Source organism: Ischnura elegans, chromosome 12, assembly GCF_921293095.1.
Source record: "Ischnura elegans chromosome 12, ioIscEleg1.1, whole genome shotgun sequence".
Taxonomy (NCBI): domain Eukaryota; kingdom Metazoa; phylum Arthropoda; class Insecta; order Odonata; family Coenagrionidae; genus Ischnura; species Ischnura elegans.
Window position 1 is genome coordinate 54,456,080 of NC_060257.1, and position 17,454 is coordinate 54,473,533.

Below are 17,454 nucleotides of genomic sequence, written 5' to 3' on the forward strand. Positions count from 1 at the left end.
AGAGTGGAAGGGAAGGAAAAAGGATGAAGGCGCCGCCGCGATGGAAGCCCAACGACGCCTCCGGGGATAGGGAAGGAAGAGCGGGAACCGGCATACCGTCGCCGCTATGGAAGCGACTAGGGCTCACTACTAGCAAAACCATACTTTAATGTGCCAACAACTTTGGAAGATTTTACTATAAATAAGTAAAATCCAACGATAAAATCGTTGGATAATATGTTCAGCGGTAATTGTTATATTTTGCTTTTAATGCCAAACATGAAAAGATCTGCGAGACTCTTGAGCACCCCCCAGAAAACATTCCTGGATCCGCCCCTGGTTACATGAGCTCTCAGAAAACCCAACACTCGCAAACTCAGGCGCGGTCTCAGTGGATTTTGCCTTAAGGCCATGTTACACAGAGCACATAATTGCACAATCGAACGTGTGTACGAAGGTGAGTCAAAATTGCATCTTGTAAAGCGGTGAAGTGATAGACTGCATACGAGAATGCATGAACGTGAAATGGCTATATAGCCCCTTTTCTAACTTTGTTCATACGTTCGCGAAATTTCATGCCATATTGAGACATTAACGCAATTCTAACCTGAGAAATTACTTGCCCCGTGTAAAAGGCCTTAACGCACTCTGCGGGTCAACTACCTGCTAGTTAAGTGGAGTCGCCGATTTTACGAGCAAAGGTCAACCAGCGATGGTGAGCAGTGGCGCAGCGAGGGGGGGTTTTGGGGGATAAAACCCCCCCCAGAGCTCAGAGAAATTTTTAAGCTAAATCAATTTTACTTGGATTAATATTGCATGTAGAAGAGTGTGAGGATCAACAAAATATCCCTCAGAAGGCCATAAAACTCAACACTATGAACCATTTATCTTGAATTTTTTCTGGCGGAGGGCCCCCTCACCTACCGCTTATCCTGGCGGGTATACCACACCCCCAGGCACCCCGGCATTTGTTGCGCCTGAAACCCCCCCTAGTCTTCATTCCTACCTGCGCCCCTGATGGTGAGTACAGTAGACGGCTTCAAAGTCTAGAAAAAAAACTAGCGAGCATTGAACAGAACGAGCTAAGTGCACAGCCTGGTTTAACGGCACAGTAAACCGTACGATTTCATGTCTAAATACATTAACACGAGAATGAACGCAAAATTGATCGATCGTCCTTTGTCGCATGATGGCTGCTGCAGCGTAAAAGTTGCTCCACCGAAATCAAGATAAGTACCGTATTTATCATATTTTAATTGCAGTCACAGCGCTTGCGCCCACCCCTACGGTTGTTTATAATGAGAAATAAGTCATATATCCCAAGTTTGCTGAAGATCCGACGGAAATTGGCATTTCAATAAAAGTATACTATGGCTAATTTTTCATTTGACCAGGCTTTTAGAAAAGGAATGACAAATATTTTTTACTAATACTACGAATTTTATTTAAGCACGGCCCGTATTTCAACGTGGATTAAGCTTGATGGTGATTAAATCAACATGAGACTCGGGTCGTGTTTCAAGAAATCGCGGGAAATTAGTAAAAGTTATTACTTTAGTAATTTTTCACAGCTGGTACATTTCCCTAACAAGTCCACAATCCGAAATAATATATGAACGGATAGACCTGACATTTTCATTATTTATACTTGTTTGCTACCACACAATTAAGAAGCAGAGAAACCACTCATCTTCGCCAAAATCCGCCGTATCACTAGACGAGGAGACAAAAAATACCGATCATAATGAAAAAACATACCTTTAGTTCAATATTCTTCTGGAAGGGATCTTCCTTTTCACCACGGTAAGGACCCAACCTTTCCTCTAAGAAATATATTCGAAGCTTAAGGTTAAAGTTTTCTTTTTTCAGCTGGTTAAGTTGGGTCTCGTAGTCCTTCATGGTGGGTCCTGGAAAAAGAGTACATAACATTCCATGAATCCACCAAAATAGAAACAAAAAAACAATATCTACGTGAGAAAAAGGGGCCAATACTTGATAATTCTTTCACAAGTTTTCCCTCTTCATAAATACCATCAAGTGATGGATCAATATGAGTTTTAATTTAGATCACTAGTCTCACACATACCAAAATAAGACTTAGAGGAACCAAAACAAAACAATAACTGAGGAATGTACTACCATGGTGGTAAAATACTATACTGTACTATTACTTTTGGTAAAACTGAATCAACATTCAAAACTATCAAAACACGTGTTTGCGAGGGCCACAACAAACAGCGTACGTTGTTAAGGCCAGTTATGGGGAACACACGAGTAATGCGAGCCGCCGCATAGCAGACCTTCGATCATACGAAGACGATGATCTTCTGAAGTGTGGTAACAGACGACTACTCCTCATGAAAGCCAAATAGAACGACAGGAAATGAATGCACACAATGGATAGGGTCCACCCTCTTGAACGATGATACAAAGGAGGTTATAACGCCCATGTTGAAGACAGAACATCAGATAGGAATACGCAATTACTGGAGGGAAGAAGACGGCATTACGGTTCAGTGAAAAGGCAAACGCCTCTAGTTTACAGTCGGCAATAAATAAAGAGAAATTTAAACGCAGATTCCCTGACAAAAAAAGGTAAAACCCATGAATTCAATAATGACTTCGTCAAGAATGGAGAAATGAGCCCATTCCAATTCGAGTAGTTCCGAAGGGAGGTATGGACATCCTCGAAAGCTACGTACGTCAACGCTGCCTAGCAGAGTCGGATTTTCCAATGGGCTAACTAGGCCTCAGCCTAGGGCCCCAAGATCCTACATTCACATCGTTAGCATAATTGAACTGACACTATTCTAAAAGCAGTGAAAACTTAAGTACTGAACCGAAAACAAGGAAATATTCTACGCATATGTCCAATAAAAAATACAAAAATATATTGGTTACGGTCAAAACGTTTGGCTCATTGGGTCTGTTTGCTTTTATACACTAAATTGCACCAAAATATACTTCATTGGTTGACTGATTGCAATGGCAAATACTGGTTTGCCCCGATCATAACATGTTTCATTTTACATATTGATATATATCACATTTATTATATATTTTATTATCTCTCATGTAATTTACAAACTTAAAAATAGGAGAAGAAAGGGCCTCGTAGGTGGAAATGTCTAAGGCCTCTTTTCATCCAAATTCGGCCCCGAAGCGTAGTGTCAAAACTTTTACTACTTATGTACAACCTCAAGGGCTACGGTACCAACATTTCTGTGGAAATCGCATCCCTGATAGTCTTTGACGCTGCTTAAATAGTAAACATATACTAGGACTAATAAAAATAATCGCAACATAGAAAAATTCACGCCGTAATTCATCCTACTTAGCCGAGAATAGGCAGTCGTAAAAATACAAACCTTGTCTAGTCCTGTTCACTAACACTTCAAAAGTACAATAAATAGTTACGAGAGTTCTTTAAAAGTAATTAAAGTTAGGCATATTATCAATTCAATATCAATCTATTTTTTGGTGAAATTTTATCACACGATGCAGTTTATTTATTCCTTACCGATAGTAAGCAGTATGGTAGGTAGTTTGTATGGTTGCCCATACCTCCAATCTCAAAATTCATAACTATGCATTGGGTTAAAGAGAGAAAAGTAATTACGTAAGAAGTTTTGTATTCATATGCTATACAGTATTGCGTGCTAATTTTAATCCAGAACCAATATTTGAAGCCACTGCGAGGTTTTTTCCTTTATGGGGTCCAAAATATGATAAAAAAATGCTCAAATACTGGAGCAAAACTAGTGTATAGTTAATTTTCCCACCGAAATAATATTATCAAGAAAACGTTCCCGCCATCGTAAACACTATTTCGTCTGCCCTTAAAGTCATCTGACAAGCAAATTATTGGCCTTTTAAAATAGAAAAATTAAATAAGAATACAATCAGATGAAATGAGAACACGACGATGGCTTCACAGCGAAATATTAACATTTATATTTCGCAGTGGATCCATGACCCAATTGACGATAACAAGCCATTATGGATGAAGTCTACTTTAGTGAGCAGATGAACGATTTGGGTGCGGACCGATGCTTCCGATTTGATGATACTAAACCGGTGGGATTGATACGGAAATAGAGATGAGCCAATCTTGGCGACGTGATTGATGATTCGGATCAAATTGAAGAGGAGTCAAGTAGTAAAGCCAATGGTAGGGAGAGAAAACTATCGAGACAAAAAGGTAGGAAGTTCGCAATTTCATTTCAGCAAAATTAATAATAACCATCGAAATTTAAAATTAACATGGCATCAGCAATATATTATAACTGAAGACACAAGCAAACTATATGCACGTCCGCAAGGGAACTGGCAAATGCGTTTACTTACGAAAATCGTCGACAAGCGTGCAATCAGTCAACGGCGCACTTTAATCCCGAAAACAATCTCACTCACGCGATCTAACTTCATGTTCGACCATAATTACGCTTCCATAGTTCCATATGAAAAGCTGATAATACGGAGAGGAAACAATCACGACAAAAGGTAGGAAGTATAGTCTGCTAAGTCGGAATATATCAGTAAATTTAGACTTTTCCAAGAGGAAACCATTTGTCTTCATTGTCAAAAATACTCATGACCACCAGAGTTTAAAGCGAACATGGCACCAACGATATTTCATAACTTAAGACAAAGGCAGACTATTTAACTTCCTCAAGAGTACTAGCAAAGGCGTCTTCTTACGAAAATGTCGACAAGCATTAACAGTGCACTTTCATTCCGGAAAAATCTCACTCATGAGCCTATAACCTCATTTAAGACCATAATTACTCCATAGCCTGAATCGCAAAATTATTTTTTCACGCATAAACGTTTATTCTGGTTTTTTAGCCGCTGAGTGTAAGCTAAAGTTAAAATTTGCTAGCCATAAGAAGATAAAACAGCAATCGTAGTTATTCTCAACGATTATTCGATCACCGCTTTACAACAACAAAGAAAGTATAGCTTAATCCGTCTTTTAGTATATCACACGATCACTTATTACTGGTTTCAACTTACCCAAGCTATCAGTTAGGGCAGGAGTAGTCAATAGTTTGGGCTCGAGGGCCACTTGGTATGAGCGGAGGTTATCGGAGGGCCGCCCCGTTTACAATGACTGTATTCATCAGTTAAGATTATTTTTAATTTCGGAAAAAATATAAATTGTATAGTAAAAATTAAACAACAGTGGTACAGTTCTATTCTACTTAATTATATGGTTATTTTTATAGTAGTTAGATTTCAAGCTGCTAGCACATTTAATTATATAATCAATTTAATGATACAAGTGTACCCTATCACTTTTTTTTTAAATTCTGTGTCGGGCCAACACAAAATCTGTGGCGGGCCACAATTTGCCCGACTCTGATTTAGGGTTTTAATCATAAAATTTCGCGGAACAATTAAGTTTATTGAAATGAAAGGTAGATGCACTTTTCCACAATAATTTAATTCGTACGACGCGTTTCAGCTCACAGAGCCGAACTCAAGACTTGTACCAGATGATAGTTCTATGAGCCGAAACGTGTCGTACGAAAAAAATATTAAGTACGTAAATTTTTATGGAAAATTGTAACTATTTTTCATTTCAATACGTCGCATTTACATTATATAACGCCTGAATTAGTTGACAATACAGTTTATTTTACATTATTTATGACAAAATATATTAGACTTACCTGCACCAGCATCACCGCTGGACGATAAAGAGTCACTGGTCACCTCATGCAGGAAACTAGGGCTGGTACTGAAAAGAGAAAAAACAAATTTAAGTCAAGCGAAACAAGAAATCATGAAAGAGTGGCAATAAAATAAAACACAAATTTGCGCAGGGATTCGAAGAAAATATCATTCTCATATGATCACTACATAGGAAGCGAATCGGTCTTGTAGTTTGTATACGGAAGTTTTTACAAGGAGGGGAGGCAGGCCGGTATGATTTGTAAAAGGCAATGACCTGGCAGAAAAAATAGATCATGCTACAAATGAACGCAACGTCTAAGAAGTCAACTACACACAAAAGACATGATTATAAATGCAAACAGATACATCCTTCATTAGTAAGAAAGTACAACGTATGACTTGAAGACAAACCAAATCACGCCTGTGATAGAAAATGATTGAGTTATACTGTATCGCCATATGGAAGTACCATAATTGAATATTTTCGTCCAAACAGTACACCAGATTTTATTAACTGGAAAGAGATAGGATAGGGCATCTGATAGATATCTCCCTACCGCGTATAGATAATTTTCCATGAACTTGCACAAAAGTGTGGATGCAGTATGAATAAATCATAAAATCTACTCGCATATTCAAAAAATTGAATAATTAATACTTGCTCTATAGAAAGACGACCATTAAACCTACACTAAACCAATAATGCATGCATTCACATTAAAATGATAGCAAATAGGCAGCCCTCAAGCGGCAGCAGTATCTGGAATTCCATCGGATAATGGAAAGCAGCAGGTTTAGTGTTTTTATTATTGTTAGTAGCCCTGTATTCGAGTAATTTAATTATATTTGCATAATTCACAGAAAAATTATTCTATAATTCTTTGTCCCTTCGTCGGCCTCGGTGGCAGCGGGGATAAGTCCTCGCCTACCTTAACGAAGGTCGCGGGTTCGAGTCCCGCCCGGATAGGCTGGATAGGTTGCCCCTCCAGGACATGGCTGTGTGTGACCGTCTGTTATTGGTTATTTAAACTCCCGATATAAAGGCGTCATTGTGCTGTTTCCGGGGGTAGTTGAAATAAATAAACAAGTATTTAGGCCACATTTCTCATGTCACTCCCGAAGTCACAGTGATCGTGTGATTCAGGCTTAGGACTAAATGGATAATGTATGTGATTGGAAACTTTTTTTTATTATATAAACAAAAATTATTTGTTTTGCATCCCGCAATCGAGAACCAATCCGTCTTAAGATGCACCACCGCTCACGCCAACTCTGAGTCCCCAGTCAAGGAGCCTCGTTACTATTTCTGAGTGGGAGCAGTCCACCCCCTTTCTCCTCAATGTGCTATTCATTGCTTCCTCTTCTCCTCCTCTCTGTGCTCCGCTACCTTACCCCTCTTACCCCCCCTTCGTCTCCCGCCAATCTACCAACTGCCTCCTCAAAGTCTTTTGTCTGCTCCTACCGCACCCCGCTCCCCTGCACCCCCTATTGTCACGTACTCGACCACTGTCGAGCATGCATTATATTCAAGCAGTGATTGTCGTCTTTGCAGCCACAATGCTATATGGAGCGATTTTCGACCCCTAATCCGCTGGCCAGCATTCATTGGAGCTCTAGAGTTCACATATAAATTAATTAAGCCTCCGTTAAACTTACAGCCATGGGCGTACCCAGCGAGAGGCAGGAGGGGACAGCTGCCCCCCTAGAAGCAAAAATCGCAAATGTCTTTAAGGAAAATAATATTTTTTTCAAGCAAATAATTTTAAAAACTAATAAAGAGCCGTTACAGCTTCCTTGAAATGTTGGTTTCATTCACCTTTTCCGTGCTAAAATCTTACTTATAACTTGAACAACCACGGCTTGCCCCCCCGCCCCCTTGTTTTGATCCTGGGTACGCCCTTCCTTACAGCTGCAGCACGAAGATCGCCAGCTTGTTTTAATATGAGAAGATGAATAAAACTCACACTCGATCTATTTTTTTTCTACACATTTTCAGACTGATTCGATACCAATCACGAAACAAATCCGCTAATATCTACCTTCTACCACTTACAATTAGACTGCCAGGACACTTTGAAGATGATTGGATTAAAGATAGGTAACTAATCGTGATGGAATGGATCCATGCCCTCAGAGAGACAGCTCCAGCGATTGCTCCAATTATGGCGGAAAAAGAGAACTCTTTAAGCGATCTTTTTCCGCGATGACTCGACGGATGGAAATGCCATCCCTTTCTACATCACTGTGCACGTCCCTTTTTCCGTCGCTGAAACCTTCGCTGGCACCGTCATTCAGCCAATCAGATCGCACGGTCGCCAAGAGCGATTGTAACGCCATGCTTAGATTTTAATTGAACAACAGTTGTAAATATGGAAAGTGACGGAATAAACGATCCAAAAAGGGACGGTGGAAATGACCGTGTACTTCAGAAAATAATGATCTCTTTTTATCCCTGAAATCCTATCCCTTGAGGTATCATTCTGTGGGACGGAAAAAAAATTATGGTTTGATTCAGGATTAAAGCTCTGGTTAACAAAAAGGTTAAGATGTAACTTTAAAAAAATAAAATGGGACGTACATCCTTATGAAATGCAAGTCTCCCATTGTCGGCAATTGAAAACAGAAACCAACAATCCAACACAATGATGATCGTCGATCCATCTTAAGATTCGAGTCTGAATGGCATATCAATTCGGGAAATGAATGGGCAACATCAAGCGGATTGCTACCATTTCCTTCGCGGCATTATCATCAGCTTCCGGTGGAAGATTTTCCTTCATTGTTCCAGAGGAGCATACATAGACGAGCGGAATGCTCGGCCCACCAAATTTCCTTAATAACATCCCATTAGGAGCAGCCTCTTGTACGATTAGTTGACAAATGGCGGGCAATAAAGAGAGAAAATCGACGCACACGATTATTACGTGACGTATTTCATGATTTAACTTTACATAACTGATTGTATTCTATCTTTCACCCTCGAACTTAGAAATCCTGTTCTTTGTAGTGGAAACGTTCTAATTTCTTCAAAGACATTTAATTCCACTAGTTATCACCACGACTAGACGGCAGTGGCGTAACTAGGCATGTGCTTTGGGAGGGGGGGATGGGATGGCCTAGGGTGGTGACCCCATTCCAGGCAACAGAGGTTCCGGGAAATTTTTTGAAAAACGACATGCCTGGATATACATTTTACATCATTTTGGCGCTTTAAATTCAACTTTAAGGGGATGCAGTTATAATATGTCAAAACTTGACAATAGTTGAAAATAATTTTTTTTATTCTGAGGCTTTGGGGGGGACCTACACTTTCACCCCCCCCCCCCCCCCATAGTTACGCCACTCTTAGACGGTATTGTTAGGCGAAGGTTGAGATACTCAGTGATTCAACCCGAAGGTTGGTATGGATATTAGAGGGTAGAGCTCACCTCGAACGAAGCCTCAAGTGCATGAATTTCACCCATTCCGGGTAGGGGGGCCAGCACCTTTCCCTGGGCCATCTCGCGCTTCAAAGATTCGATTCGGTAGATATACAAACACGGCTAAACTTAAAAAACTTTCTGCACCCCATTTATCTACATAATATTCAGAAAATATAAAACAAAAAGTCTAATTAGCTTCTCTTCTCACCCTTTATAAGACTAATGACCGCTTATGAGGGAAGGTTTGAAACACCCCATGGAAAACTCACGAAAATGCACACTGATATTACAAAAGAGGATCTTAAGGTCTTCCTCTAAATGTGCTGTCAATCACCGCGCATTTAAATGGGTTTACCAAAGTTGCCACTGGCCGCGGACAAATTGATCCGAGTTTCACGGTGAAATAAGGTATAATTAGCGGCTTTAACAGTAATTTACATATATGATGATGCAATTTATAAAAATCCATAACTTTTCTAAACTATTCCCCACAGTGTAGGTTCGAAGATTTTCGCGGCGTTGATTAGATGATCTCTGCATTCTATTCGGGTTTTCACCGCGTCCGTTGTGTTTTGGCGACAAGTTTCGCAAAAGGCGAAAAATTTTCTGAGTTACCTCACATTCGACCTGAAGACGCTGACTGCAATGTCAGCAAAACTGTTGTCGCCAAAACACAACGGACGCGGTGAAAACCCGAATAGAATGCAGAGATAATCTATTCCCCACAATAACAGTCATTAATACCACAAAATAATGGAAATAAGTGGATAGCGCTGCGGACATTTTAGAAATCCGATTACGATGTGCCCGAAGTGGCAACAGATATCACCCTTCTATGCAATGGAATTGGGCCTCTTATGTGCAGTTCCCTTGAAAATAAATTTCGACTACAGCCATTATCCACACCATGAAGTAAAATCTGATGCTTTCCCGGCGAATATATTCGAAAAAGGCTATTCGGGCTTCCAGCCGGGTGGTCTCCCTCCATTCTGCTGACGTTTCGAAACACGAGTCGGGTTCCATCATCAGGGCTAATGGTGAGTGGATGAAGTTTCCCAGCTTATATACTCTTCAATTGGTTGTAAGGTCTACCGTGAGGCCGGGTACTCACTAGGTAATGTATGGAAACCGGCACTTAGGAAAATAAGATTGGCTGCCTCCCGGCCAATCACGGTAGACCTTACAACCAATTGAAGAGTATATAAGCTGGCAAACTTCATCCACTCACCATTAGCCCTGATGTTGGAACCCGACTCGCGTTCCGAAACGTCGGCAGGATGGAGGGAGACCACCCGGCTGGAAGCCCGAATAGCCTTTTTCGAACCACACCATGGTTTAGCGCCAGCCGTATAAGGAAAACATACATGAGATCGACGGGGGAGGAAAGGAAATAAATAAAGTGGTTGGTGATGCTAAGGATGTGCACATCGGTCACTGTCAATCGAATCAAGGTTAAAATGTCAGGCGAGCATACGAACAAAGAGGAGTGCGTGTTCCTACCGAATATGACGTCAACTTACCGGATGGGTCGAAAAAAAGACACCACAGTTAACATGCACTCATGCGTTAACAAGCATTTCAAAAAATGAACGCATAGCACTGACAATGGGAGTGTTCGAAATTTGTGTCTAAAGGCCTGTTTACACGATACATTAGCACGTACGAGTTAATGTGCGTTTGCGTGAACGATTTTTGTGGATCGGAACGGAACATGCACGAATGCTTGAACCAAATTAGAACAGGTTCTATTTTCTGTGCATGCATTCGCACAAGTTGGGTGGTTACACGGTGCATTTTGGCGTTCATTCTCGCGTTCACACATTTAGACATTAACCCGTACGTGTTAATGTACCGTGTAAACAGGCCTTGAGAATTCGACCAAATTTATCATTTAAATCAAAAGATCAACGCGTAATGGAGTGGAGTTTTTCCACATTGAAATTTTAAAAATTCAACTTTCCAAGATGATAATTTTTTTCGACCTAGATTACGATGTACCATGCACCGGCAACTTCAAGGTAAAAAAATGATTCGGAACCATTTTGTCGAAACCTAGGTCGAAATAAAGTTTATAATCGTTGAAATTTGCAAGCGTTTATTTAAAAATTTTGCAGTGTTATAATCCATAGGGCGCCGTCCTCGAATCACCCTCCATATGGGATTATATATTCAACATATTAAACAAAAAACGTATTTAAACATTCAAAGGTGAAATCCATCCCCTTCAGAACTCAATTCAACAAAGTGGAACCGTGGCCCAGCGGTTATGGTGTTCGATTCCTGTACCGAAGTTCCAAGATCGAGTACCAAACCCAAATATCAAAGGGTATTAATAGATATTTTACCTGTTTTAAAATTTCATTTACATACATGAACACCTTATAATTTTATCATAATTAATTTATTGAAATAGTGTACATCATTATGACAGAAAAATATATTTTCGCTCAGATCAGAAAATGCTAACGGCTGAAACTAATAGATTAAAAACTACATGTAAATCCAAGTAAAAAAATTTGATTAACTTTTCTAAGTTATTCTATAGTTCAAATCACAGATACTTCTAATTTTTACCCGCAATTATAAAGTTCTGGGCTACAAAATACCGATGATGATAAAGCATCATTAATACGGAGAAATTCATAGGTGTCACAAAAAAAGCTTTCATTATAAATAATTTCATAATCGTCACCAAAAAATTGTTAAGGCTTTTCATCGAGGCTTATATACCTTCGAAAATGTGTAATAGTTGGTGAAATAAATGAAGAGAGAGACTGACATATAAACGCATTGAGAGTGAAATTACGAGATAAATACATGAATAATTATATCCTATCCATGTTTTTCCCTGACTTTCATGAGAATTTCCTGACTTAATTGATCGATTCGTCTTTCACTTGGTGAAAATTCATGCTGAAAGAAGATAAACAACTTTGGTAAATTTTCTTACAATTTTCTCGAGTTCTCCTTATTTTTCTTTAGTTTTCTCCGTATCATTCTCGAGTACGCCTTGGCGTCGAGACTCGTCGTACCAAATTAAAAATACTGTGAAAATTTCCAACATTTGTTCATTTCCATTCATTTTCTGACTTGTCCATAGTTTCAAAATTCGCTGACAATTCCAGGTTAATCCTGGCTTGACCCACCCTATAAACACTAAATGCAAAAGTAACACTAATGGCTACAGCTAGGTCGCGATGGACCGGTTGCCCCGTCATGGTTTGCCGAGAAACGAGGTGACGACATGGGCAAAGCGCATTTGAAACATCAAGTGAGTCAACAGCGCCTCTTTTCCTGCTTATCTCGCGGAGCCCTCTTTGAGTGCCCGACCTCACGAAGAGGTCGCTTCGGCCAGAACACGAGCAATTCATGAATCAACGGCGAATAGAAAATAGTAAAAGAGCACATGGTTCACTACACGGCTAATGCGCGGCATGATATCCCCCGAAAAAGAAATCGCGAGGTCAGCATCACAGAATGATAATATACGAGTTCAATGTCTATTCAGAGCATATCTAAGTTCCGAAGGATATTATTTTCCATCAAATATCATGCGAATAACACGGTAGCAAGAATTTAAATAAAATCAATTTATAAGCAATAAATCTCTCAAGGGAAACATCCCCTCCCACTCACCCAGCCAATGGGCTTGAGAACCAATTTCCTGAAAGTGTACTGAAAAATTCTTTCTGTCGATTTATACGTGGTTACCAGTTGCTTTCGCATATTGAACAATGGACAGTATTTTTTTGGAAAAAGTTACGGAAAAAGAGTAGAAGAATCGAACGGTTGCGAAAAAAGCAGCAACGCGGAATAGTGGGAAAATGACGTCACAAGACACACCGAGTAGCCGGTAGATCGCTCACTACGGCATTCGTAGGTGTTGAACTTCTGATAATGAAACAATTACGCAATCTATGGCAGCTGCAGGTCGAAATAAGTGGTGTTTTGTACCGATGTGTAATAATACGTGATAAAAACTCGACTGAGATGGTATTTGCCACGGTGCCGAAGGAGAAGAAAAGGCGAGAAGCATGGTTCCGACTTGCACGATGCGATATTCGTCTGTCTCCATCTTCGTTTTGGTTCTGCTGTGGCGACCGCTTTAACGTATTCAAAATCATAAAATTCCAATATTGAGATTGCATCTACCCCCACCCCCTATCTTGGCTCTGGGTATAAATACTGAGAGAGTGCTGGTTGTATCACTTTGAAAATGACATAATATGTTGAAACTATGGTCGGTAGTGGAGTATTGAATTGAAGTGTGGAAATTACCATTTGTTTTTATTACGGATAAACATATTGGGAATAAAAAAATCCTTAGTGACGCGATTCCGATACACTGCCTCCTCTTATTCTTTAAGAAAGGATGAACCCCAATTGACGTCATCTCGCGACAGCCCAGGGGAATAACCTCGAGCGCGGCGTCGAGGCCCAAGCTCGTTACGTGGGCGTAGGGAGCGGGGAGCGGCATCGGCACCCAGAGGCGGCGGTCGCAGACGTCGACCCGTCTCATTCGGGGAGCCGAATCCTCCCAGTAAATGCAAATGCCGCTTTTTGGTGAGAGCTGCCTCGCCGAACCTAGTACACTCCAACGTGCGACTCCCTCACCATCATTACACAAATTTTCTGTAGAGTCAATAAAACAAAAAATATTGCAAAAATATATTTCAATTATTATGAACCCCTTGCGCTGAAGTGAAAAGTCTACCTCGTCGTAAACTGTCGATACCAAAGCGCCCAATGACGATAAAAGTCGTCATCAGACTTTCATAATTTTTGCACTATTTAGGGAAAAAATATAAATACTTTGAAAGTTTAACAACATTTAAACATCCATTACGTATGAAGTTGATGGTTGGTGAATTAACTTTGTGGAAGTTATACATGATAAAATAAAATAAAATCACCTTGTTATTTCCACACATTAAGAGTGTGTGGAAAGTACAAAGTGATTACAGTTCTCTCAAAAAAGTAAGTACCAACTTTGAAAAATTCACCACTACGTCAACAGTCATTGATGTCGTTCAATGCAGCCATGCATGCACATCAGAATTACGCAAGACAAGGAAGAAAAATCAAACATTTTCCGCATCAAACAACATCCGATAGGAAACTACTGACGCGATAAATTAGAACGCATGTGTGTCTAAATGTGGACTCCTCCACCGCCTCACAATGATATATGTATCCCGGACCCACGACACCCACGCCAAACGGCGACAGCGTAAAATTCGATCAGATACGATAAATCATCGGGTGAGTTGGATAAAACTAAACGCGTATCGATTACGAAATGAGAAAGGCTGTGATATGACCTCGGCCTTCCTTTTTATTCCCACTTACGGACATGCATTTGGGGGATCGATGACTTCAAATACGTGTCATTGTTTGCTGAACAGGCTGAGTCCAATGTGTAGTAATAAAAAAATTTCTGAGATGTCAAGATCTTCCACGGGAATTGTTATGTTCAATCTGCTACTTTCAAAGTGCAAGGGTCCAATTCAGTCCTAAACATAAGCATTTAAGGCACAATACTGGTTTAGAAATTACCGACTACAAGAGTAACCACAGTTACAGGAGTTAAAATAAATCCTCAACATATTCTATAAAACTTAATCTTATCTACAAAAAATAAGGAAAAACAGCACAGCTATAACACGTTAGTCTACTCACTATTAACAGCTATGAAACAAAGGTTCTCTCGTTTTACAGGATTAATACTTCAGAATGAGAGCACAAAATACGACAGGCCAGGCGGGAGTGATGCGTCCATTTAACATCGTTTCAAAAAAAATTGAGTCACCACCTAATTTGCATTCAGTGACCTGAAAGGGACAGAAGGGCCACAAAGGGCCAATCATTTCCTTAAGCACATCGCTGAGACTGCAATGACCTTTTCAAGCCGACAATGTAGGTTGAAAGTCACTAGGAAAAGAAGGTATATCTCTGCTCCACAATTCCTTTAATAAGACTTCAATCCGTCAACAAAAGCATGATGGCACCAAGCCCAAACAGTCAATGAGATCATTTATTTCATGAAATGCAAATGAAACTACAGGAAATGCCAGTTACGGCAACAGCTATTTACCGACGTTCACACATCTCCTCACGTGAAATGGCCCCGTAAAAAATGTTAACATTGGAGGTAGCGAGTTTCTAAAGACAGATAGTAATAGTCAATTTTCTAACAGATATTTGGGACTTCGACCCGAGTATTACAACACCATATGCACTGCCTCAACACAACACTCTTATCACTCAGTCTTTCCTATGCCCGAGCCTCCTCCTAATCTTAGGTTCGTATTAACAATTTTAAAATTTTAATCTTCGACAAAATAAGAAAAAATTATAAAATATTTATGAATTTCGCAATATCGGATTATTATAACAAAAAAAAACAAAAACAGAAAATAAATATATATTATTGTGCTATTAAAAATGTATTAGGAAGAACAAATTAAAAAACCAACCCCTCAAAAATATTAATGCTTCAATCTGCAATTTTGTGATTGTATTAAAATGTTTCATCTTCGATCTTGATTCGTTATAAATAATTTTACCTGGGGATCGGGTTGGTCTGGTGGCTAGAGTGTTGGCTTCCCACCCGACGAGCTCGGGTTCAAATCCCGGCAGTGGCAGAGAATTTTCAGAGACTGCCCGATCCCTGCTTGAGTGTTGTGTGGAGGACATTTCAAGCGCAGCACTCCGTCCGTCGGATGGGACGTTAAGCCGTGGTCCCCTTGGCGCCTTTCGTCAAGAGCAGGCTAATGCCGACGCCGGGTTTCTCTCCACCCTTCCTTCCATACCCTTCCCTCATGGCGCAAATGACCTCAGCTGTCGGTCGCCTCCTCCAAATACCATACCATACCAATAATTTTACTTATTATGACAAACAGCATTTTACACCGCCAAGGCAAGCATATACTCTAAAAAATTCACAATACATACTTATAAACTGGTTGGTTGGGGTTTATCACAGGATTCAATTGAACAACAATTGCAAACGCGACATGATGACCGGCAATGAGATCATGAGTTTTTGAATACATGGTAATTAAATGGGCATTTGACTAGCGAAAACAAATATCGTAACGCAGGAATATGAAATAAATGGTACTAACAGAACTGCCAATGTACGGTGAAAAATATCCTAGGAAATAACCGCGAACTAGCCTACGGCGTACCTTTACCGGATCATCCGAGAGTGTAAAATGAATATTCCAGAGAGGAAAAATAATTATTGTCAAACGAAAAGGTACCCTTTATATCCAAAATGTCCTTGCGTACAAATATTAAGTTATCGTGAATTGGACGCAAATATGGTAATCACTAACAAATGAATTAACACCTAAAGAAGTTTAGGGGTCAATAATGGCGCCTTTTTGAAGCAATGTCTGCTTACAGCGTGAACAAAAATTTTTCGAAAAAAAAACAGAATATATTAATCACTTTTTACGGTAACACTATCAAGGGGGCGAAGTAATATTTACGAAGGATGAAATTCGCTGAGACATAAATCAAATGGCTTGACCGGTATTCGACCCAGGAAATAGGGGGACAGGTGGATGGATCGTGGTTAACTCGAATTGTTTTTTCTCAGCTGATTTCATCCTAAGGTAGCATAACGGTACGGTTATTAGAAGAAACATGTTGATATATATCGAGGAAAAGACGTTGTTTGTTTGCTGTTAGAGGCATGTAACAGACATAAGTGACCAAAAAAATTTTATTTGACATTCAAGTACCAGTGAAGTTTTAATCAGCAGAACAGCAATACAACAAAACCATAACTTCGCACTATGCCGTAAACCTAACACTTAGAATACATTACAACTACTAGAAGAAGGAATATCCCATGCACAGCCACCACACCCGCTCGGAAGAACTAGTTACTGGTCATATGCGGAATTCAGACGTATGGACCTTTATAGACCCTTTTTGACGGTCTTAAAATGTGCGGAATACGGATGCGACACCCAATACTGCCGGGATCGGCACCCGGCCCCGTGGGGTTGTATACCAACGTCTAGAATCCACCCGATCGCCAAGATTATTATTATTTTGAATGTCAAAAACGGACGGCGAATGGACGAAAAATTATACGCACTTGGAAAAATGGTAAAAAATAGTCGTTTTCAATTCCTGGATTCCACGGGCGCCCTTGACGTAAAATTGGGGCATCTATTTAAGTGACGCCCACTCCTGCGGAAGACCAGCGCCGTAAATACATCACAAGGCCGAAAACTGGACGTCTTCAGAAATCTCCAAGGGAACAGTCAATGGAATCAAGGATAGGATATAATTAGTTGTGCGAAGGTTTTTTTCGCGATGGGATAAAGGGAGTAGATTTCGCGACCGGGCGATCCAA

At 40.1% G+C, this 17,454-nt stretch overlaps 1 protein-coding gene across 4 annotated transcripts in view; it reads right to left on the reverse strand.

Annotated features, from left to right (window-relative positions):
• Nucleotides 1–17,454, reverse strand: part of LOC124169637 (centrosomin-like) — a 105,867-nt gene that overhangs the window by 31,089 nt on the left and 57,324 nt on the right. For all 4 annotated transcript variants that reach the window (XM_046548291.1, XM_046548292.1, XM_046548290.1 and 1 more), the window contains exons 2-3: nt 5,655–5,722; nt 1,738–1,886 (exon numbers count right to left, since the gene is read on the reverse strand). In XM_046548291.1, the coding sequence (XP_046404247.1) occupies nt 1,738–1,886; nt 5,655–5,722 (217 nt within the window). The remainder of the gene's footprint in view (nt 1–1,737; nt 1,887–5,654; nt 5,723–17,454) is intronic.